At 38.1% G+C, this 24,013-nt stretch overlaps 1 protein-coding gene and 1 long non-coding RNA gene across 11 annotated transcripts in view; one reads left to right on the top strand and one right to left on the bottom strand.

The window, feature by feature from the left end:
- Positions 1 to 3,813: 3,813 nt before the first annotated feature.
- On the bottom strand, positions 3,814 to 10,653 carry LOC134348060 (uncharacterized). 2 transcript variants are annotated; one of them, XR_010018346.1, is made up of 3 exons: positions 9,424 to 10,469; positions 7,126 to 7,452; positions 3,814 to 4,586 (listed from the first exon to the last, which is right to left on the bottom strand). It is a non-coding gene; the product is annotated as an uncharacterized LOC134348060 (long non-coding RNA). The 2 variants fall into 2 exon arrangements; XR_010018345.1 differs by lacking the exon at positions 7,126 to 7,452 and adding an exon at positions 10,503 to 10,653 and having other exon boundaries at positions 3,820 to 4,586; positions 9,424 to 9,536.
- Positions 10,654 to 10,949: 296 nt separating this feature from the next.
- The window catches only part of meis2a (Meis homeobox 2a), a 112,240-nt gene continuing 99,176 nt past the window's right edge, over positions 10,950 to 24,013 (top strand). For all 9 annotated transcript variants that reach the window (XM_063050823.1, XM_063050815.1, XM_063050804.1 and 6 more), the window contains exons 1-6: positions 10,950 to 11,670; positions 11,953 to 12,182; positions 12,810 to 12,951; positions 13,278 to 13,328; positions 13,988 to 14,038; positions 14,953 to 15,102. In XM_063050823.1, the coding sequence (XP_062906893.1) occupies positions 11,659 to 11,670; positions 11,953 to 12,182; positions 12,810 to 12,951; positions 13,278 to 13,328; positions 13,988 to 14,038; positions 14,953 to 15,102 (636 nt within the window). In that variant the 5' untranslated portion in view covers positions 10,950 to 11,658. The remainder of the gene's footprint in view (positions 11,671 to 11,952; positions 12,183 to 12,809; positions 12,952 to 13,277; positions 13,329 to 13,987; positions 14,039 to 14,952; positions 15,103 to 24,013) is intronic.

The raw sequence follows: 24,013 nt of genomic DNA, 5'->3' as shown, positions 1-24,013 counted from the left end.
GTGTTTACATATCTTTAGATTTGGTCTACTCGTTACTTCCAAAAGTTGCTACATTTGTGCTTGGAATAGACATGATGTGGCTATCAGTATTGTTTTGTGGGGAAAACTATATGCCAAATTGCCAGTATATTGATATTTTGCAGTTGTTTTAGATTGAAGCTTGTCATTACATATTAATGTAAGTAAGAGTGAATATCTATATACCCTAACTTGTACATTTAACATTTCTAAAGATCTGGCTTACAATTAACAATAAGCACTACAAACCCTCAATTGTGAGGGAGAATTAGTACATTTTATGGTACACTTTAACATGAACGTTTATTGCATAATTCAAATTGTCTATTGTAAATAATCTAATATGTAGCTATTCTTATGTATTGTTATGATATTTACCTTTTACCCCCAGCTCCAAACTCATCTCCGTTTGATTTGTAAATATATGGGAAACTGGCTGCAATTTTATTTCTGAATGGCAATCCCCAGCTAATTTGACACATTTTAGTAGATTTGGCTCTCTAAAATTAAAAAGAGCCACTAGGAGGTGATTTTTAAAACTGATAGAGAGGTTAAATAATTCCAATATCTCAATATCCAATGTTACATGAATCATGGATACAAAAGGATTTTTAGTATTTGTACTACTTTCATTTTAATCCCCATTAATTTGGTATTCTGCCCAGTTTTATTACTACAAATTAACAAAAATAAACAATATTTGTACAATAACAGGATTAAGGGATCATAGTTGGGCATTAACTCATACTTAGGCAACTAATCACTGTTCCTACAGCAACTTTGAGCTTACTGTATATTAAACAAAGTTCATTTTAAACAAAAGTTAAGTATGTGCAAGTTACTTCATTTTCCTGTAACGTATGGTTTACAGATACCCTGTCCAATAATTCTGAATCTTTTTATACTCTTATCAATTATTAGTTTTGATCTGAAGATGCCTACAGGTGGTTGACAATATAATACCTTGGTCTGTGACTTTCAGAAAAAAATTGATTAGAACAGCATCATGTTGCCAGTGAACTTGCAGGGATTATGTGATTATATGAAATTCACAGATGAGATTTACATCGTGGGGACAGATACTAAATTCTCATCCAGCGATGAAAAATCTTTAATTATCAGCATGGCATTTTCATAGCACAAAAATCTTTAAAAACAAAGAAGAGCAAGCCTCCACTAGTCAATGATGACTGAATAGCCTTCTCTATTGTAAACAGTCACAAATAACTTTAATGTCTAACAAACTAAAATCCAACCTTGTTTTATTATTGTTGCAGCTTTATCAAAAATACACAAGCACAGATTGCTGTAAATAAATTTACCTTAAGAACCACCACCCATCTCCATTTAAATTTATGTCATTTTCATATGAAGTAAAATAAACTATACTGCTGGTTTCACTTAAACCCATTCTCAGTTTCTAGGTTAAAACGGCTATAGAAATTGTATTGTGCCATGTGTGGAATGATGTTGGAACTTTTCTGAAAGGAGCAATTGGATTTTTTTTAACCATTAAGGTATAGCAACCATTTTTTTAAACTCATTTTGGGTTTCTCAGTAAATTGCAACTCCACCTTTGCAGACGTGTTGAAGACAGTCTGTCGTCTGTACATGAACCCCCAACATTCCTGGGTTTGATCTGCTCTATCACTGACATCAACAACCCATGCGGACACATCACCTGCAACGCAACGGCACACTGCTTAGTTGCACCGCTAATGGTATGTGTGAATTTGGAATTGCACTGATCCGAGTGGGAAGGACGAAAAACACTTCGCCGAGGTTTTACACCACATTAAAAAATAAGCTCCAGTTCTTCATCAAATCGTTGGATCATACTGTAGGTGTATTAACATCTATTTGAAACTCAGCAAAAGAGTGAATCAGAATAATTTCTCGTGTCCCCAGTCTCTGGAAACATGTATTTTTCAAGCCACCATCAGCTTTGTGCAGGCGTGTGACTCACGCCTTTCTCAAGAAAATTGGACACTATCAAAATGGTAATATTTGGCTGCCGCCGATAACCACAGCTAAAAAAAACACGTATTGACTAAGTAGGCTGTGAAGGAAGAACGAAGGTAAGGTTCAAAAAAGCACAAGTTATCTCCAATACTCTCCCATATAAAGGCGCAACGCTGGAATACCCTGTGAACCAATTCCACCACAATTATAAACCCAATGTACAGCAACGCGCGCGTACATTGCAAGGTACCTCACGTTCAGCACCTCCACTCGCTCCCCCGCCTCTTCTACTCACTCTCCTCGCCAGATTACAACACGTGGCCTTGCAGCGCGGCACTTGCAGGCATAGTGAGATGGCCACCGCAGCTACTCTTTCTCTATCATTGAGGCCCGCGCCGCGCGGAGGTATGATGTTCTTCCCAGTTGCACATGTGCTTTCGAGGAATCTTATCGCCTTGGGTGGCGTTACAACCGCAACTCTCAGTCCTTGCCTTTCTTTCTCTGGGAGTTTTTTTTGCGCTTGTGATGGGTCAAGTGCTATTCTTTGGTAGGAAGTTTTAAAAAAACAAGCCCCGAATTGGAACGTTGGGTGTGAAATGTACTGCAAAGTAGGATCAGATCGCAACACGTAACTCTTGTCCCCAGCCGCCAAGTGATGGCGGAATTGCACGGTCGGCATCTGGATGGCTGTACGACGGTGGCTTCCTTTATTCCTGAAAAAAGGTTCCATCAATTCCATTGCCTCGCCTTTTTCTGCTTTTCCCAATTGCCAAATCGCGAAGTCGACACATACGCTTGGTGCAGGCCTACGCACTTCACATTTATTTGACCATACTATATTGAACTAATGAAAGTCCTCCTTCATGTTCAGTATGATCTTAATTTACGAACAACATTGTGAATACCGACAATCGGTTCAAGGGGTGACTATTAAAAAAAGAATACATTTATGAAGAGCCAGAGCTTAGATAAGGTCTGGTGAGGTGGCCTCTCGATAAGCAAAAGGGGAATGCAGATGTACATTAGTGTAGAGAGGACCGAGCATTCGCTTGCAGCACCTTGTAGCAGAGGCCATATTGTAAAACACATCTTGTAGGAGTGGACTCACACCATACGCTTCCCGCTCTCGCTCCAGGCTCAGATTACGCTAAAACTCAGGTTTTTATAAAGACTGGCAGGCACAGATAAAAAAAAACTATGTTCCGCATTGTCTTAATCTCAATAACTAACAAAATCAAAATTGTTTTTTTTTTCAGTGCGCATTGTTCCTTTTGCTATTAGGTACCACGGGGAAATTATCTAAACAGCTTAAGTAATAACTCTCATCTATAAATCCCTTTTCATTTATACTTTTGTGTACTGTATTCAAGTCCTTAATTGTAGAATGAAATGACACAACCTTGTGTTTAATAATGTTTCATGTTTGATCAATTATGTGCACTGGACCACAATAGTTTCCTTGAATCTTTGAAACCTATTCAACTTGCTGAAACACAATTTAACCCTCGTATCTTTTTCCAATTCCACCAAAATACGTTTTAGAAGCGTGCCGATGCCGTTCTCCTCTTTTTGTAATCCGCTTGGCGATATTTTTTAAATATCTAACAACTGTAAAAGAAACATGTCAGACTTCGCGAGAACATATATTTCATGCTCGAACGAATTACACGTTAAAAAGATTGTCTTTTAGCAAAATGTATTCAGATTTAATCTGTGTTTTTCTTCGCAAAGTGTGCGCCTCGTCCAGCACCCCCATCCCATGACTTAACTCAATAAAAATGAGAAAGCAACCTAAGTTTCATGATGGCCAATGCAGAGACCAATTGATTGGCTAAGTTATTTTTATTCATTTAGTAATTAAATCGATATTCTCTGTCAATCTGCATTTGAGAAAATGACATTCAGTTTATATTTCTCAAGATACCAGACAGGATTCGAATAGCAAGCACTTCACTCAAGAATGTTTTTATTTTAAATAGTTTAACTCACAGTGTGTGATGTAATGAAGTCCAATATGCTTTGAAAACATGCATCGTAATTCAATGAATCAATATTATATTTACCGCTGAAGTACACGATTATATTGATTGATACACAATGGAACTCAGATTAAATGTTATCTGCTTTTCTTACATCATATTAAAGAGCAAACAAAAAATATGATGGGATTTCCCGCAATGCTATTACAGGGGTCGTATCCTGAAATACTTCTTGAAAGCTAGAGTGAGAATCGCTTTCAAATCGGCCTGGCAACGATGAATAATGTTGGACAGGGCAGCCGCAAGAAGGTCATTGCTATTAACTTAAGTACAGGCATCCTAAGTCCACTTAAACTTACCCAATTACACCTAATGATCTGCGGGAGAAAAGCTCGCCCGTGACCTGACCTTCACAAAACAACAGATCATCCACCGCCTTATTGCTTACTCAACAACCTGGCATTCCTTTGCATTTTTAACGACTTTTTGCTTTTTTTTCAGTCAAGAAGTGATGGGTTGCATTTTCGCTGTAAAATTAGGACTTTCGAAGTAGAATACGGACTATATTTGCTCTTGCGTTCTTTCCTTTGCACGAGGGACTGGTAGTGATTATCCTCTTTGGATCACCTAAGAAAACAAGAATATCAATTTTAAAGAGCCAAATCTATGCGAAATAACGCACGAAAACTTTTAAAAATACAGTGGTGAGGAAAAAAGTATTTTCACAATGCCACGTTGGCCCAGTAAAATTTATGATGGACCTGATTAAATTGCATCATGATTCTGAACTGTATGGACAAATTGGAATAAACAAAACCACCAAATTATACAAATTATTTGTTGTCATTCTCCTCCGCTTTGGTCAAAACCCCTACAGAATGTCTCAAATCTGCACATTTTTGCATGTTTTGTATACAATAAAATAATCAAGTGATATTTCATTGCTCAGTCACATTAACAGCTAAATCGAAGTTAACAAGTGAATAATTATCATTAATGCAAAATTAATATTCATCACTGCTTCAAAAGATCAAGCACTTCCAATTGAAGTCATCCTTTTACGTTTAAATAATATAATCGCTGGATGTTTCAAACGTGCCAAAACATATTGCCTGTATAAAAAAGTCAAGGTAATGGAAAGAGTGTACAGATAGGGCTAGAAAATTTAGCGAATTGACTTCCCCCGTAATGCCCGATAGTGTTCCATGTAAACATTATTTTATTTTCCCAATAAATAACATGCACACTTTATGAGCTTCTGTGCTGATGTTAATAATAAATAAATAAAACTCTATCAATTAAAATCTTACCTCCTGGATGGCTGCGCAGAAGAGAAAGAAGGTTTTCTGATTTTAATAACCGCCATTTGTTAGCAATTTTCAGCGCAGCTCGTAAGAGCTTACAGACAAGAAGTTTACATTTAATTAGATCACACCATCGAGAACAATATCGGTTAAAATAGTTTTGTTGAAGATAAGAACATAAAACATGCACGTTCGTGCCACAGAAAGGGGGGAATCACAAACCAGCTGCTGTAATATGTTAATGTTAAGCATTGTATGAAAGTAAATTAGCGTTCCTTTTTGTATGAGATTAAAAGGACTATATGCACAAGATATCGAAAGGGGCGGAATTTATCGCAAGACTATTACAAAAGGTCTATAAAGATTTGCCCGTTGCTTTGTTACAGTAGGCGCTAATTGCTTTTTCTTCAAATTAACCTGGTTTGGTGATTCTAATCCAGGGATAATTGCAATGGAAACATGCTTTAATGACACTCATTAAATGATCCCACTACTTATAAACACGACAAGCTTGTGTTTAAGAAGCAGAGAAGCATAGTCTATTAACATCCAAAATAACTACCTAAATCGGCCTGTTTTGTTTTTGTCATTATTCGGTTAATGTAAAACATTGCGGAAAAGAAATACCGCTTGCCTTGCAAATGTTAAATAAACAACGTGTAAACGGGAAAGGGTTTTATGCATCTCCCATTCAACGGTTGTAAGCATTCTGCCAAGAAAAAAAATCCGGCAAAATATCCCCAAGAAGGTCCATTCTCCAACCCTTTAACCCCGAAATTAACACCCTCTCGAACCAGGTAACGATTCTTTAAAATGCTTTCATGCGCTATTCGCGTGCGGAAGGTGCCCTGCGTGGGCGAGGTATTGTGGTATTATCATTTCCACAACAGCGCTAGCGATTAAAAAAGTTCTCTGTATAGTGACCTCAAAATTTCCACCCATGCATGCTTGATCTCCCTCGCAAGCACTCAGGCATTGTGCGATCAAAATAATTAGTCTATATGTGTGGTATCTTTCAAAATGCACTAAAGGGGGAAAGATAATGGCAATCAGTTCTGACAATTTAGAATTGCCACCCTTAGTTTCCAAAACAAAAATGTATTAATTTTGAAATCAATTACATTAAGAGGCGAAGATAAAAGTACGCGGAACAATGAATAGACGTCTGTGGCAAAGTACATGCATTTCGCCATTCCAGGCGGCTTGGTATTATGGTTATTGAAAAGTTTACTCTTTCGATAATGAAAATGAAATGAAATCATTGGGTTGGAAGCGACGTTATCAAATTGAGCTGTGTTTGAATTAGTTTCAATGCGTGCAACATAATCTGCTCATTTAAAAACAGATCACTGACCCAGTCTTGCTGGCAAATAAACTTTGTGTGGCTACAAGGTTCTCTGATATATTTCGGGAATACAGTTCGGGAATCAGCAACTGGATTACTATAGCTCGCCCCGCCAGATAGCGCTAAAGGGCTGTCTAAAAGAAGTGCCTTCAGATGAACTTCTCGCCCACCAAGGCAGCACATTTCCAAATTCACAGCGTTTAGTTCAGTTGATTGTGACGAGATGGGGCAGAATTAGGGAACCCGATGAGTTTAATACGCGGCAGTCTGCAGGTAACATCTAACCAGCAGGACCAATGCGAAGGGCTTGCTTAAAACCGAACTTGCATTGGGGTCACCAGAAGTTCAACGTAATCGCCCTCGATCTTTCTCCTAACCTTGATTAGAACAAGGTTTATGATTCTTAAAATAATCAAAAAGGCTGTAATTCTAACAGAATTTAGAAAATACAATTCTTCGAATAAAGTGAATAGTCACAATATCCAAACGGTTAGTTTCAATGTCGTTCTTTCCTTACCTCCTTACCCGAATAAGTGAAGACTCCAAAGTTTTGCTGAGAAGAAATGAAGATATTTATACGATCCGCCGGGAAAACAATGCACGACGAAACGGTAATAAAAACACACTCACACAAGCTAAGAATGAAAGGCAATCAAAACTAAACAAAAGAAAACGTTGACTCTGTTTAGTGTCGGGGACATTCAGACCTTTCCATTTTGAGAGCGAGATCACGAAAATAATTACAGATCCGTAACGTTATAGTCTTCCTTTACGTTTTCCTTCCTTGTTATGACTTTCTGTCATATATTGTACTTCTCGACACTCCATTGACGATTCATGATACCTTAAGTTAAAATATATTTTATCGTTATTGGCGCATAATATGTAAAGAAAATTTTTAACTTCGTCCAATTTTATAGGAGATATATTCAAGCACTTCTGTATTTAGGAATAAATAATTAAACAAATATATAAAATTAGTCTATGTTGCACTTTTCTTCGCCTTTTAATGATGGTTTTTAAATAGATTTGGAAGTGCACTTTCTACTACACAAGAAGATTACTCAATAACGTACTGACGACGCGTTCCGCTCAATAACAAGATTTTGCATCATTAAATCAGAATGCAGCCCCATCAATGTTTTAAACCGCTGTCGGTTTAAAGAGGGACAATGGAACGAGGGGGTTGTTGGGGTTTGGGTGGGTGTTAGCAAAGCTCGATTCTGGCGGCTTTCGTGGTGAATTTAAGGAAGTTTTGATACATTTACCATTTCGTACGGCGCACTTGTAGTTTTAACAACAGCGGGATCCTTCTCCCTCTGATTGTCTTAGTGCTGTTTTTCTTGAAACAGATACTGTACTCTTAATGAATCTCAACACAGCTGGACTACTCAGACTGAGCAGTGATAGCTCTAACCCCAAGCTGACCTCAATGTGACACCAGAAGATGAAATTTTACCGGCTGTTAAAGCAATCTTCTTCTATCCCCCTACTATCTGGTTGTTGATGGAGATGTACTCCATAACCGGACACAGATTTACATTATCTAAACGGCAGCTACTTAATTTCTATCTTCTAATGAAATCACACACAATTTTTTTTTCACTGTGAAATTCCCGCTGAGACATGTGGATAACCAAAATCTACAAAACTGCAGCTTTGGAAAATGCTTTCCTAAACAGAAACCAAACAAGTTTAATTACGGAAAAGAATCAGATTTTAATAATGTTGGGAATAAATCGTCATAAAAACTAACTGGCAAGCTAGGAATTAAGTTGGTATCTTACGGAAACCCAACGAAGCAATCTTCACAGATGTTACTTGCGATTAGATAGTTTGTATTTGAATTATATTACTTATTAGTTGGCCGCTGTGAATTCTAAATAAACGCGAGGCCAAAGTTTACGTTAAGGCACTTCCGTTCTGCACACAAGAAATTTAACCATCACATAAATAGATTTCCATCGATAAAATACCGGGTGAATAGCATTTATTACATGGAGGAACCCGCGTCTTGCTTGCTGCCGCCCTGTATAAATGGTGCTTTGGAAGTCAATTGTTTTCTTAGAATATTGGCTAGAAATTAAGAAAATAATTTAAAACGTTCTTTGATCACACAAATCCGAATGTGTATCTTCGCTCATACTAGAAAATAAGACATTGTTATTTTGATAAACATTACGTACATTCCTAATTATTTGGGAGTTCTTAAAAATACTTTCCCGATGTTTGAAAGAAAATGCCTATTTCTGAATACAGTTTTCAGATCTGTGCGCGAGTACAGTTGGAATATTTAATCTACGCAATACTACGAGTTACAACATACTCCAACAGATATAAATGGTTACGGTACGATGCCGCAGTCAAACCCATTTACAAAAAATGAGTCGGAACAAATGCATTTTCAATAGTCACCGATGACTGTCACACAACATTTACTTTTATTTATCACTTGAGAAACCCCTACTCATCGCTGCTACCAGCTCATCGCTTTACTGCTTTATAAAGATTTCACAGTTTACAAACGCTTTGTACCCTGTTTCGGGTTCCGCTCAGAAACGCTTGCAACCGTTAGCAATGAGGTGAAAATTTGTGGCCGGTTGAATTAAACCCCTAATGTTTCGCGCATTAGCCCACCGATCTAAATACACCTTTCTTCCATTACGTTGACTTGCTATATTATACGCAAATTAAAACAGAGCAATCATAACTGTGTGGCTGCAGGTTTAGGCAAAACCATGGCAACGTTGTCATTTGTATCTAAGAATAAATGCTTATTAGTGAAACACTTAATAAAGACTCGGCTTGCACTTACCATGCTGTATAGGAGGACAAATCGCAAGCACAAACCAGAAAATATACCAGAAGAGTACTATTTGAAGAACATCTCGGAAGGCGGCTGGATCTTCAGTAGCTGTACGTCTTTTTCTTATAGGGGGAAACAGAGGGGGAACAATGCGTAAAAGTATTTTGGGAGCGGATTTTCGACGGTGTCCTGCATTGTCAACACTCCTTGGTAAACTCAGGCAGAAGCGTGTTGGAATGCCCACTGGCGTTTGTCAACCGCTGCACTATCTTACTTTTTTATATGAGGGGTGTTTTCACAAACATCACTGTTGTTATGATGCCTCGTTTAATCAAACTGCTTAATTGCAGTGGTTATCACTATCATCATCATCCTAATCATTCATTTTGTTTTGCTTTATTGACCTCTGAAGTTGCATTGTTATTATGCCCTGTGTCCGTAAAAATAAAGTGCACATATACAGTCTGTCTTGACAAAGTCGTGATTCATGTTTAATTTTGGAAATCAAATATCCCGTAGACAACGTATTTTGCCATTTTTGTGAAACCGTCGATATGTGATGTCACATGCACAAAAGACAGCATGTCTATTGATGAAGCCAAATATTAAACGGAATAGTCCGCTTTGGCCTTTGTGCGCAGGGGACCGTGAACAAGGGGGGAAAAGACAAAACTCCTGCAATCGATGGGTCGACCAATGCTCCGCCCCTTAACTTCTAGCATCTCCCGTGATTGATGATCAGATGAAGCTATGATAATTGACTGCCATGATGTACGGCTGGGTGCATGAATTTGGATCCAGCAAAAGGATTGGACGAGACGCACAAAATTACTTTCCCTGCAAAAGCTTTTTTTGCTTGGAAAAGTTCACTTGTGCTCAAGGGGGTGCGGGAGCACACTTAATTTTCTAAATAACACCACACAATTGGGCACACCATTATCAGGGATTACTGTGATAAATGTCTTAACCTACACTGCAAACCACAACAAAGCTCGGAAAAAGTAAATCGGGGGAGAACACGCTCGCACACAAATGTCTGGAAGAAAAATAATTCTAAAGCCTGTTGAACTTTGCAACTAACCACTTACTCAAATAAAACCAATGCTGTCCTTCGGAAGCGCCTCGTCCCAGCTCATACGCTTAGTGTCCTGGTCATTCGTAAATGGGATGAGTTAACGGGTTCCCTACATTATGCTCATAAGAAGGGGGGGGGGAATTGTGGAAATTATTTAACCACTGGATCCCATTAGTGTCTGCGAATTACGAGGAGGGTGGTTTTGCGAAAAGGTGCCGCAGTGTGTTAGTCATTAGCTTACTTTGGGAAGTTTTGAATATTTTAACAAGCCAACAACTTTTTTGTTGTTGTCTCTAAGATAATGCTTGATATGTAAAACGGGACAGTGAACCTTGTTAGGATATGTTGATTGATATGGAGATCTTGTCTTTTAATCTTATTTGGGGGGGGGAGTGTGTGGGGCGGGGGGGTGGGATGCGGTGAGGGATATTTGTTTGGCTCCCCCCATGACTTGCAGCAGTCCGATTGCATACTCTGCATATCAGAGACTGGTTGGCGTACGACTGGCTATGGCCACCACTACTTCCGGGTTCCGTCATTCTCCCGCCGCCGCCGCTCAACGCTGCCAGCGCATTATTACTGACAACATACTCACTCTGTAACCAACCAACCTGCCACCTCCTCAATACTTACTGACAGCCACTTATTCAAACAAACAACAAAAAAAAGCCAAGAAAGAAGCCGAGGCTGCTTTTCACCCCATTCTCTCTCTTATTTTTTGTTGTTAACTCCTCGTGAACGTTTTCATCGCCGTTTCTTCTTACAGTAAGATAGCGGTCCAAGGCAGCCGGAGTTGTTGCAACGGCAGATCATCATTCATTCAATACCTTGACAATCCTGCTTTGATTGACAGCTGGAGTGGCAAAAAGCCATGAGAGACGACAGTTTTGTTACAAGCGGGCTGTTGACGGGCCGATCGTAACCTTCAGTTTTTTTTTGGCTTGACATTTTTTTCGCTTCTTCTGGAAAAGAAAACAAGGGGAGACAGAGACAGAGAGGAAAAAAGGCAAAGTTCCCTTTCCTGGGTCCGCTTTAAACTGCGGTAGTGGAGGATAAGCAGAAGTCGAAAACTGGATTGGGAAAATAAAGGGATCTCGTTCAATCACAACTAAGCCGGACTGGGGGATATTACAGAGACGGCACATCCACGAGTGTGGGAGCGCAGACTGATGGCGCAAAGGGTAGGTTCAATCTGCAACACTCACCTATCGGATGATCCTGTATCGATGGGGCCTGTCCGATCCTTCTCATCTACTGATGATGGCGGCCCATGTACAACAACAACAAAAAAAGATCGGTTTAAATGCAAACTCTTAAATGCACGAGCGGGCGTTGTACTTATCGTAGGTCTGTCTGCTGTTTTGCAAACATTCTGTTTCAATATTTCTCCCTTCTTCTCCCCTTTCCCGACCATCCACCCACCCGCCACCTTTCCTGATCCTATGTTGCTCTCTTCGATGCAGTACGATGAACTTCCTCATTACGGTGGGATGGATGGAGTTGGGGTACCGGCGTCCATGTACGGAGACCCTCACGCCCCCCGGCCGATCCCTCCAGTTCACCACCTCAACCACGGACCACCGCTCCACAGCCAACACTACGGGCCACATACACCTCATCCTAATGTCATGCCCACGAGCATGGGCTCTGCTGTCAACGACGCCCTAAAGAGAGATAAAGATGCAATTTATGGGTAGGTAATAAAATATAAAAGAACACTGACACAATCCTCGGAGAGAGTAAGAAAACAGTTTGTAAGCAACTCAATGGAAAGCAAAATAATAAACGAGCAAGTTCAGGAGGGGAGAAAGTGTCTGGTTGTTTTGAAAAGTTTGAGCATGCAAGCATGGGGCTCTGAACTTTGTGTCACTATTTTGCAGACACGTAATGCAGTCGGGTCGGCCGTAATAATGCTTTACATGCATGTGGAGATTTTTTTCCTTGCCATTCACAAACGTTAATGATTATAGCTTTCTGAAATGACCGGAAGCTGCAAGTTTTTTTGCACTGTTTCTGTTCTGTTAAGTTATGTTTTACTTCAAAATGGCTGCTGCCTTGTTGCTTAACTTGGAGGGATGAATAACCACACAAAATTGGTAAAATATAATCCACAATATCAACGTCTACTTGTTAACAACAATCCGGTTCTTCAATCGTAAAATTTCAGTTTGTGAGTCAGTTGCGGGATTTTTCCTAAATAAATACAGATAGCAGGACAAGGGAACTATCTTCATTGTAAAAAGAAAAGCTTAAACTGTTTTAAGAGATTCATTTACTACAGGTCTGAAAGGAATTGACCGAAACCCTCATTGTCTTGCAGGCATCCTTTATTTCCTCTGTTAGCGTTGGTTTTTGAGAAATGCGAGTTAGCGACTTGTACTCCCCGAGAACCCGGCGTAGCAGGCGGTGACGTCTGCTCGTCTGACTCCTTCAACGAGGACATAGCAGTGTTCGCAAAGCAGGTCTACAATTCATCTTCTTCCTTACAAATCGAGATAGACCATTCTAGCACTTGCGGTAACAGTCTTGCAGCAGTTTTGTTTTCTTAAATGTTAACAGTAAATTGTTCAAGTGTTTACTCGTGGAACACTGAAATATTTTAATAAATGTCTCAAATTACAAGTAATTACATATCATTCATACGCTAATCGTGTTTCGCATTCCGTTTATTTAGTAAGTACACCTTGCCTTTTGAGAGCCAAAGACTTTGCTTGAGTGTTTAAAGATAAGTTTTGAAACACATAGTGCGTTGATTGCTTTAAACTAATTTTTCCCTCTTATTGTTCAGGTTCGTGCAGAAAAGCCATTATTCTCTTCAAATCCAGAACTGGATAACTTGGTAAGACATTCAATATTTCATTATCTTTATAACATAATGCAGTTTTATATGTACAGTGCACGTGGGCTGTTGTTTGTAAAGAAAACAACCGCCTTTTATAACTATTAGAACTAGATGACCCATTTGCTGGATTTTAATCAGCGTGGCCCTAAAATAACTCCCATTTATTTCGGTGGCGTTTCACATGAGGTGAAATATAACCCGGTGAAACACTTGCATTACAAACCCGTTCACCAGCCGCAGGAGGTGGGGGGGGGGGGTTCAGGAAACAACTGCTTAGCAAGAAAGAGCCACTTCAGCATTTCCCGCACTTTCGACACGATCGTTTTGCAAATTCCCAAAGATTTCGGTTTCAAACGACCCGTAAACCGACTTCACACACGTATTGAGATTTGTGGTCCTCGTCTGTGACAGCCTTAGTTCCAAGTGCATTTTTAAAGAAACTGGCTAACTTTTTTTTAGCTCGTCCGAGATTACATTGGGAACACGAAAACATTTCATTACAGAACTGAGTGCTATAACGTCGATTTTTGAAATATAATCTGCATGGTTGAAAGTGCTTAAAGTTTTAGTTTCGCCATGCAACCTATTACTAAATAATAAAGAAAACCAATTAGTATTTCTGTTTGGCATGTCTAACATGTGTGATAAATTTACAGATGATCCAAGCTATTCAAGTATTAAGGTTCCATCTCTTGGAGTTAGAAAAGGTAAAGTCCGTGTATTTTTTTTTGCTCTTTTGGATCTCTTACATTTACAGTTGCTTTTGTGCAGTAGGAACGTGCAGTGTTTAAAGTCCTGTGCAAATCGTGTTTAATAGCAAACCAGATATATAAACCAAGAATCTATTTTGTTAAATCGTTTGAATAAACATTGCAAAATACAAATTGGCGACGTTGTTAAAGAAAGGGGCGTTGGTTGTCTTTTACGTACGGCGCTTGAATTTTCTAAGATAAAACCGAAACAAAATGCATGGGACATGTTCATGGGGCTATCTTCCACTTTAAGACGCCGATCTTTTTAATAAATAGAGGGCGTCTGGTTCGTAAGTGCCCGGCTTCAAGTTGCAGATCGCTGTGCTTCTTTGATGTGGCTTCTGGGTTTAAATACAACATTCATTTTGCATTGCTGCAAAGTCAGTTCCATATTCAGAGCTGAAGTGTTTAACTTACTTGGTCTAACTGAATACCCAGTGCTGTAGCTTCTCCACAGTTATTACTGGTTACAGTTAAGAAATCAGTTTCTTCATGGGTGATTTTAAGCAAAGTGTCCGATGAAGCACTGTGAACAATTCTAGGACGTGTTAGGCCGTGACAGTACCAGCGATAGATGCCCCGTTTATCAGAACACTCAGACACGAAAATAAGATTTCATTTATAACGGGGGTTTGAACAAGGAGTAAGATGATATGGCTCGTTTCATTCGGAGTGTTATTTGCTAATGTTAACTCTATATTTTTGCTCTGTTTCAAATACTTGTTGCTCCAGTCTCTGGAGAATAATAACACGTACAATTTCTGTAGTTTCCCTGCTTTAAATAAAAAGCCTGCAACCACAACCTCTCCACATGCACGTAGGTTTCTGAAATCTCGCCAGCTCATCATTTATATTATTTTTGTTTTCAGGTCCACGAGCTGTGTGATAACTTCTGCCACCGGTACATTAGTTGTTTAAAAGGAAAAATGCCAATAGATTTAGTTATCGACGAACGGGACGGAAGTTCAAAATCTGACCACGAAGAGCTATCCGGATCGTCGACAAATTTAGCAGAACATGTAAGTGAAGTTTCCATTGGATTGTTCTCTGCTATTTATTAATTGTCGCGACTGTTTACCTGTGGCGAACCTTTTCTTGAGTTTTGCGTCGTCACTGGACACCAGAGACTTGCGCAAGAGTTTTCTGCTTGATTTTGACATTTTCGCGTCCGCCTCTCGAAAATTCCACAAGGGGCTGGTTGGCGGTCCCGGATTTTTTTTAAATGAAGCATCTAATGTGAAGTTTTAAGGCCTGTTGAGCTGGAGTGAGCGCTGTTAACTTCTGCATTCCTAGTTTTCCAGATGTAGTGATTGCCGTGGTTATTATTGCCCCGAGAATCGTGGCGGGGTCAGCCTCAAACTGATGCAAGTTACAAGAGGGAATTCTTTATATTTTGTGTGGTTGTGGGAACAGAGAGTTTGCATGCTTAAAATAAAATCCGCAATTTGGCACTGAGCGATGTGGCAAATATCTGTTACTACGGAGGCACTGCTAGCGTTACATCGTTCCTAGTGCACTGGTTAAAGTTGTATTCGGCTGCGGTTAGAGAGAACGGTCCTTTCATGCATTTACACGTGCATTAAAATGCTTCATGTGTTCATTTATTCAAACCGATCGATACCTGGCCAATGTGTTTGGGACGCCATGATTAAATTGACACAGTCGCCATATAAGGATTTGTCAGTGATTCGCTTTAACGATACCATGAAGTTAACTGTAACAGAGACTCGGTTTGACGTTTGTTTTGTTGCATGGTCTTTTTTTTTGGTCTTTTTTTGAAGAACTGTACCGGTGTTTAAGGGGAGGGCGTGCCAGCAGGTGCGGTGAAGGGTAGTATAAGGGGTGCAGTGTAGAACACCGGAGTTTTCAGCTGGTCAGCAGACAGTATAGTGCGCGGACAAATGCTGCAGATGTGTAAGAACATATTTAGAGCGAATACCTAGTGAGAGATTACCAGCTGGACGCACAGAGGGATACCACTGATAGTCGCGTTCAACGTACCAAAGTAGAGGCACACTCCCGAGAGAATCAGAAAGTGCAGCAATTTTTAGAAATCTCACCGTCTCCTTGACGCTTTTGAAGGGTTACCTGGGGAAGGACTTTAGGTGTGGATATCGCATTATTGTACTTAGAAAGCCCCCTCGGTCACTGGGGAGACCGCAATATAGGATCCGCTTCTCAAATTCAGCTGTATCTTTAACTGAGAGGAGCACGTTGTGGTGTAATTTTAAATAACCGCAGTAGGCATTTTCCACTATCAAAGAAACAATAGATTTGTGAACCTTTCTTGGCACGGGAAGACAAAAACCAATAAGAAACTCTGCAGAACAACTGGATGACGTTTTAATGCATTTTATTTTCTTTTATCAGGAGCTCGTTTGCAAACCTTGATCAGATTACTAAACATTTATCTTGCATCTCAATCACAATTGCAGTTTGATTTTAATGGGAAAATGTTACCATATTCCCATGCAGAATAATTTTAAGAGAGTTTGTATTTGACTATCCATACAAAATGGAATTTGCTATGTTTAAAAAGAGGAATGCACTTCAATCCGTATTGATGTGTAGAAATGCGGCACACTAGTGTTTATACTGAAGAGATTAGATAAACTAGCCTGTTTAAGTTACTGGCAGATGGCAGATGCTATAGCCAATTTACCGTGTTCCATTAAAAAATTCTAATTTACACACTATAATGGGAAGAGGTTGGGAGGTTAACATTTTGATAATATGATAACTGTAGTTTTAGTTACAGTAGTGCAACATTCTGAACACAAAACAGACCAAATATAACAACCCATTTATCTCGCACCAGTTAGGCTTTACCACTTCATTAAGTATTATAATTTAGAGCCTTTATTTCCTGGTGATTTCAACTATGAAAATTTTTACATCAAACCCCCTGCCATTTGTTTTCAAAGGGGCACTAATTTGAGCAACCAGAACACCAGCAGGGAGATGAAGAGCTGTATGAAAATTATTCACAACTAGTCTTAGTATTTTAGGATTATAATCATGCATTGCTCATTTCACTTGACATTGTTAAAAATTTTGTTTGTGTGCTTTTGTATCTTTAAGTGTTTGGATTAAATCATTTCTGCAATCTGGTATCAAAAAAGATGTTTCATGTGTGTGCATTTGCCTTTCTGCTGGTAGCATGTTGTTCATTAATTTCTGGTCGTACGCAGATAAGTTGGAGGAGGGAGGGAAGAGTAGGATAGGGAACCTCATAAAGAAGAATCAGAATTAGAATCAGGTTTAACATCTCTGGCGTATGTCATGAAATTTGTTGTCTTTGCAGAGGTAGAGGTAATAACAAATACAAGATGAAAATCTTTCTTTTATACCTTTATTAGAATTATGTATGTCTTTTTGGATACAGGAAAGGCTAGTGTATGTTCGAAGTGATAGTTGAAGATGTTAATTTTGTTTGACTTCTTTTCCCTTTGATATGGATTTTCAGTAATAATCCGAAGCTAGATCACAGTTGGTGAAAGTTAGTGCATTGATGGTGATGATGAAATATTTCAGAGGATCTGAAGTAGCTGTAGTCTTCTCTGTTTACCTGGTGTGTAGCCATTCTCATCCATGCATGTGCTGTATTGTTTTATTTGCACATGAAATGGCTAGAGTGTTTGAACTGATTTAGATCTTGAATAGTACCGATTGAAAGGAAATGTGTTTTAATTTGTTGTGAGCCAGGATTGCCTTCATTATAGAAGTGACAGATCTGTGACAGCTGCTTGACACCCCGAAAGCACACACCTCTCCTTGCCTATTCAGTGGTGACAATCTGCCACATGGGGAGAAAGATATAACTGCTTGATGACTACTAAGTCCTTATGAAGATATTTTGTGTGGGGATAGGGATAGTTACAAGCAACCATATGCTTACAGTATTATCGTTGAGACGTAAAGCAGGGAATTGTGCAGCCATGCCCTTTGGACTCTGCAAAGTTGTATTTATTATTCATTTATCCACAATTTTGAGTATCATGGTTTGACTACCTATTTTCATTGTATTTTACTAGGATTGCAATAGAAAATATTTTCTGTTTGCTTTTAACTAATTTCAACTTTAACATCCCCACCTGTCTTCGGTGTATTTTAGATGATGAACAGATTTACCTAAAGAGTTCTAGAAACTTTGGTAGATTTTTAATGCATTGGTTGTATTTTCCTTGTTCTGTTTAATTGTATACTTTTTAGGACTTGTACTTTTTGGGTAAGAGTTGAAGTTTTGTCGCATAAACAAACTTAGAATAGTATAGAGACTCAACATAACTTAGCTTATAATCAATTTATTCCTGAGAATCCACTTCACATATATTATATTGAAAATTGCAATTATTCAGAAATTCCCAAGTTGTTGAGTTTTTGGCTTTTTTATTGGGTTGTGAAATTATATATTCTGGCTGTATCACACTCAACACAAACAGTACGCAGTCTAGGCATTTACATTTGTACAAGCATGGGCAACATGGGTGGGACTTGTTCAGCGCACCATTTTCTAAAAGCTTTCTTAAAGTGACTGCTTGTGATACTAATTCTCTGTTCGCACATGGGCATACACTTATCCACAAATTCCATGATAAAAAAAACACACACAAGCAGGCTTTTCTAAGTTAGAAACAATGATCTCCCCTTCTCTCTCAAGTCTCATTCCACAAAATACTTCCATCAAATAAATATAAACTTAAATTAAAACTTTGTTTCAGGAGCACTTTTGGTTCTGTCTTTAAGTACATTTTGTAATTGTTCCTTCAAACAAAATCTGCTGTATGATTTCAGGCACATCATTATTGGTTAAACAGTCCTTCTTTTAAATGTGGGAACTGCAGCCTTAGCTCAGTTGAAAAGTGCACAAGATTTGCAAGTGACAGTATTACAGAAATTATTTAATAACTGTATGCATTGATATTGCATATTACTACCTTCATTATGCTATTTTACATGGGCTATTGTTCAGATATCCTCACTAACCATTTTATGCACATGCAGAATTATCTTTTAAAAATTAGTTGACATTTTAAGGATCAAATATTTAGTCTACAGAACAGAAAGACAATTATTCATTAATGTGATATTGTATTATTCCAGTCATCCAAAATTTTAAATGTACATGAATCTATTCTACAGCTTTTGGATTAAAATACGTTATTTATTGTTATAATGACAATCTCTGTAGTTGTTTCCCTTCTTTCTTTTCCGCTAATTACCTTCCTCCTCTCTCAACTGAAGGTATTATATCCTTGTAAGGAAATAGTTCCATTGACAACCTCTTGGCATCTCGTGTAAATTGATAGTTCTTCCTCAGACAGCTCAGATATTGTGAAATCGTACGCTTCCCTGTCATGGTAGACATCACAGCTGAGGTTTGTCCTGGCATTCACCAAATCCATGCACAGAAATTTCCAGCAGAGGTCCCTGGTTCCAGATCAGGCTCTGGAACCTTGGGTGAAATTTCTTTTTTTACCTACCTAGCACAGAGATGTGGGTGAATTTGATCAGTAGATTGACTGACTGTCAACAGCCAGTGATAAAAATTGGGGGAAAGGGGAGTTCTGAGCTATAACACTCGGCCAGTCACCTTTTGAACCAAGGAAATAAATATCTTCAGTGCTTAGTGAAATATTAATTCTTTTATTGTTCTTCTCACAAACATTGTTTTTCCTTTGCTTTCAGTGCTTTCATTGTTCTATGTCACCCTACAATAAGAGTTCAAATAGTATGGAGTATCGATAGTTGAGTTTACAACCTTTCAATTGAGTAGCAAATGCTTGTACTGATGTGCTGTTTATATTTCTATATATCAAGCCACAATGTGGTTTTAAGTGGCACAGAGAAATACTTAAAAAAAACATTACAATGCATATTAAGTACTTGGACATTGAAAAATGAATCTATTCACTATTTCATAGAAACTCTCATACGTAAAGAAGTCATCAGTCTTGCAATATTTTGAGGAATGCACTAGTTCTTTTGGTTAGCAATTTATATTGACCAAGTAGAAGAATATAGTAAAATGGCAGTTTCCTTACACCTTCTGCACACGTCATATTAAACTAAAATTCTTAGAATCTAATAAGGTATTTGTTTTCATCACTAATAAAGAGCATTTGAAAAAATTAAGTTCCAACAATTTCATCCTTTAGCAAAAGTACTCATGGTTAACACTAAAAAATATTTTCAACAGTGAAAAGCTGATGAACAATTCTTTGTGTTATATATGATGATGATGCTCGTGTTGACACCTTTAATTTGTTTTCCATGAAATCATTTGTTGTTTGGTTTGGTAGCATTCCTTTGAACGTTTGCCAGTGAATATTCTTCCTAAGTTAAATTGCCTTGCACTTTTGACAGGGGCACTGTTGGCAGAGATGGAAATAGCAAATCTGCCCTGCTCTGCTGTTGCTTGTAAAATGACAGAATGCAAGAAAAATAGTTGCAGAACCATTTTTAAGGGGACCATTTTGCTTTGGCTATTAGTGCGCTCTGGTAGCAGCTGTATATATTGCAAAGGATTTTGAGTTAACACTAGTTTTAAGCAGTGGGAGTTCAGGATTGGCAATGCTTAAACTATTGCTGCTGTTTCACTTTATAGACAAAGGAGAAACAATTTTTTAATATATGCTTTTAAAGTGTGAAAAGAAAGGGTTCCCAGTTTGATCAAGAGCGCAAACTATTCACTCATGAGTACTGCTTAGCATAACCTTGATAAATAGGTGACAGCTAATGAATTACCCATAAAAGAAGGTTTATAACCTGATTATGGATGTGTGTTAATTATTACGAAATGTAAAATAAAGATGCAGGTAATTTATTTTGTACCTGTGTTTTGAACTGCTGTGGTCATTAAAGTATATTGTGGGAAGTATTTCAGGGCAAGATATAGAATAGATTTTGCAAAGCAGAATTTATAATAATGCAGTTTAATTCCCATTGCAAGCTATGAAGTCTGAGCCAATCAGGTTGTACTTCAGATTCGTTGCTATAGTTTTGGGTAAGGTAAAACAGGTTTGTATTCAAGAGCTAGGGCACAAATATTTAGCAGTCAGCAAATAGTGCTCTGTAGGAGGGGCAGCTGCATGTTCTGGAGACCATTTTTAAGTACAGCTGTGAATCTACCTACTTCTCAGAAATGCCAATTTTATATTTTAGTACTTAATTGTGGGTGTTGTGGGAAGGTAGCCCTTGTAACCTATATGCCAGAAAGGTAAATAACAGCATTAATAGTTTTGTAGTTAGTAGTTTGAGAGAGGTTAGCGTACATATACACTTCAGCTTTATACTTCTTTAAAACCCTTGATACTAACAACTGCTGAAGTAATTATTTTTTGGCCAAAGAGGTTGTTGCTATTTATTATTGCATGCTTTAAAAATTAGAATTGATTTCACACATTAATCTTTATACCGGCCTTACTCTTGAACTGTTAAATGATTGGTTCATTACATTTGTTAAAAAAAAAGTTTTGAAGGGAGATAGATGGTAAACCAGAAATTCCAGCATTGTGATTTTTGCCACGCTATTAACTTTGATTGCATTTCAGGAAAGGAAAGTAGATGAAATATTAGAACTATTACTTACTAATTACAATTGCACCCATCCCCCTCCCAATAAAATAAAGACAGGATAGTAACTGCTGGCATGGAGATATAAAGCAGTAATTCTATCGCACAGTTATGATGATGTCATAAGCACAGAGCAAAGCCTGAGCAGTTCACGAGTATTAGGAGCCCAGGATTGAATTACTACCTTAAAGTCATTGCCAGCAAATCATTCTTGTAATTGTGCATACCGAAAATCATTTTTAACTTTCTTTACTATTATTAATGGGTTCATTAGCTACTGTTTAGGCATTATATTTTAAATCATACGGGGATATAGTAAAAATAGGTAGAATGACAGAATGTTTGCATTATAAATATCTACTTTTAGTATTAACGTGGCTATTTTTGATTTTAAAAAAGGGCTACCTTATCATTAAAAAGCTCTGGGTGCTTTAGGGAGGGATGTCTTTTTCGATGATTGGTTTCTATACATTTATAATCATTTTCCAAGTAAATACTTGTTAGCATATGCTGTGCCAGCTGCTTGAGTAATATACTTTTGGAACTTGTTTCTTTTATATGTTGGCTTGAAATTGTCATTGATAGCAATTAGAGGAATCTATCACAACAGTTCAATGAGGGAATCCAAACTAAATTAAGTGTTACATTTAAACACATGGAGGTTCATTATTTTATCTAACATAGACTTCCATCTTTAAACCATATAGTAAGTAGTTAGATAAAAATTGTATGCCTTGCAGGCAGCATGCTAAATAAGAATCTATCAAATATGGAACATGAATTATCAAAGTAAATTCTTTAAGGTACGATATAAATATTAAAAAGCAAAGTCCATTAACTTAAATAACAAACAAAGTTTAAAAATGTGGATGAGGCTTTTGTTTCCCATTACAGAGGTTGACTAATGATATATAATTTTATTGTCAAAATAGCTTTCTTTCAGAAAATGTTGTAGTTAAAGATATTTGTAATGCTTGCTATGATGAATGTACTACATGGATTAAAGGCAAATGAATTTGTTAGAGTCGTTATTTAATTTGCTTTGAGTGTAGGTTCAACCCTCTCTCTCTCTCTCTCTCTCTCTCTCTCTCTCGCTCTCCTCACTCTCCTTCTCCCTCTCTTTCTCTCATTCAGTCTTTGATCTTCTCTTACTTCCTCTCTCTCACTCACTCTCTGAGTCCCTTTGATATCCACGTTCTCTTTTTTTGTATTATTCTAATCTTTTTAACATTTTCCACCAGCAAAACTAAGTGCCAGTGTGAAATCTGTTCTGGGTTCTAAGAGAGAAAGCAGTGGCAGAATTGTGTTTGCTATGGAAGATAGCACGTGTAAATGAGAGGGACTGTATAGTGGTAAAGTGTTCTCCAGTGGCCCAGCCAGTACAAGCTTTGCCCATATTGTCTCCTGCTTTTATATTAATTACAACTTGCATTATCAGCTGTGAGTCTGTAGACCAGCAAATAGAAAATACGGCCCCTGGAGACTCAGCCTTCTTGGATCTATTTTTGCGCTCCTGTTATTGCGCTATATTCATTCTCCAGAAAGGTTTTCTCTCTTTAACACTTTTTTAATCTCAATTCAGAGTGAGTTGGGGTGTGATGGGTGGGGGGGGGGGTCTGTTGGTGGTGGAGTGAACCATTCTACCCTACATTTTGCTAATGCTGGATACATTACATATGTGGTGTACAGATTTAGATTGCATCTTGGACAGAGTCACAAGGCGGCCTTTGCCCCTGAGCTCCATAGCAAAGGGGTCAGAATGCACATTGATGAAGAGACTAACATTCAAACTAGTATGGGAAGTTATCCATTCCAAAATAAGTATTTATAGTTAAAAGAAATAGTATACTTTTGATTTGACTCACATCCAATAAACTAACCAAAGAATATGGCTGTGTTAATGACAACTTATATGTTTTTCTCAGACTTGGTGTGGAATATAGAAAAGATATTTATCAGGTTACAACTATATTTTTGCTTCGTTGTTGAGGAGTGTTAGCAGTAGGTAATTTAAAGGATTTTGCTGTGCATAAAATTAACTGCACTTTGCATGTCCTTTCAAACCATCATCTAGGTGAACTCACTGCATTTGTCTTGTTTCTACATCAAGGTTCTAGCTCTGTGTTGTAACTGAACCACATTCACGCAGAGCTATTGTTTCTACTCTTTTTCATTTCATTCTCTTAGCTCTTTATCTGATTACCATCCGGCAAACAGCTGACACTAAGAGGCTTCAGTGGGTTGAAGAGTCCTTGCCTACTGTTTGCCTTCAGCTCAAAGCTATTTGAGTGGTTTCCTAGCTTAGAGATAAAAAGGAACACTCGTAGGCATCAGTCTTCCAGAATCCAGGCAGAG

Source organism: Mobula hypostoma, chromosome 1 (genome assembly GCF_963921235.1).
Source record: "Mobula hypostoma chromosome 1, sMobHyp1.1, whole genome shotgun sequence".
Taxonomy (NCBI): domain Eukaryota; kingdom Metazoa; phylum Chordata; class Chondrichthyes; order Myliobatiformes; family Myliobatidae; genus Mobula; species Mobula hypostoma.
The sequence above is the reverse complement of the archived record's forward strand: the minus strand, read 5'-3'. Positions and strand labels throughout refer to the sequence as shown.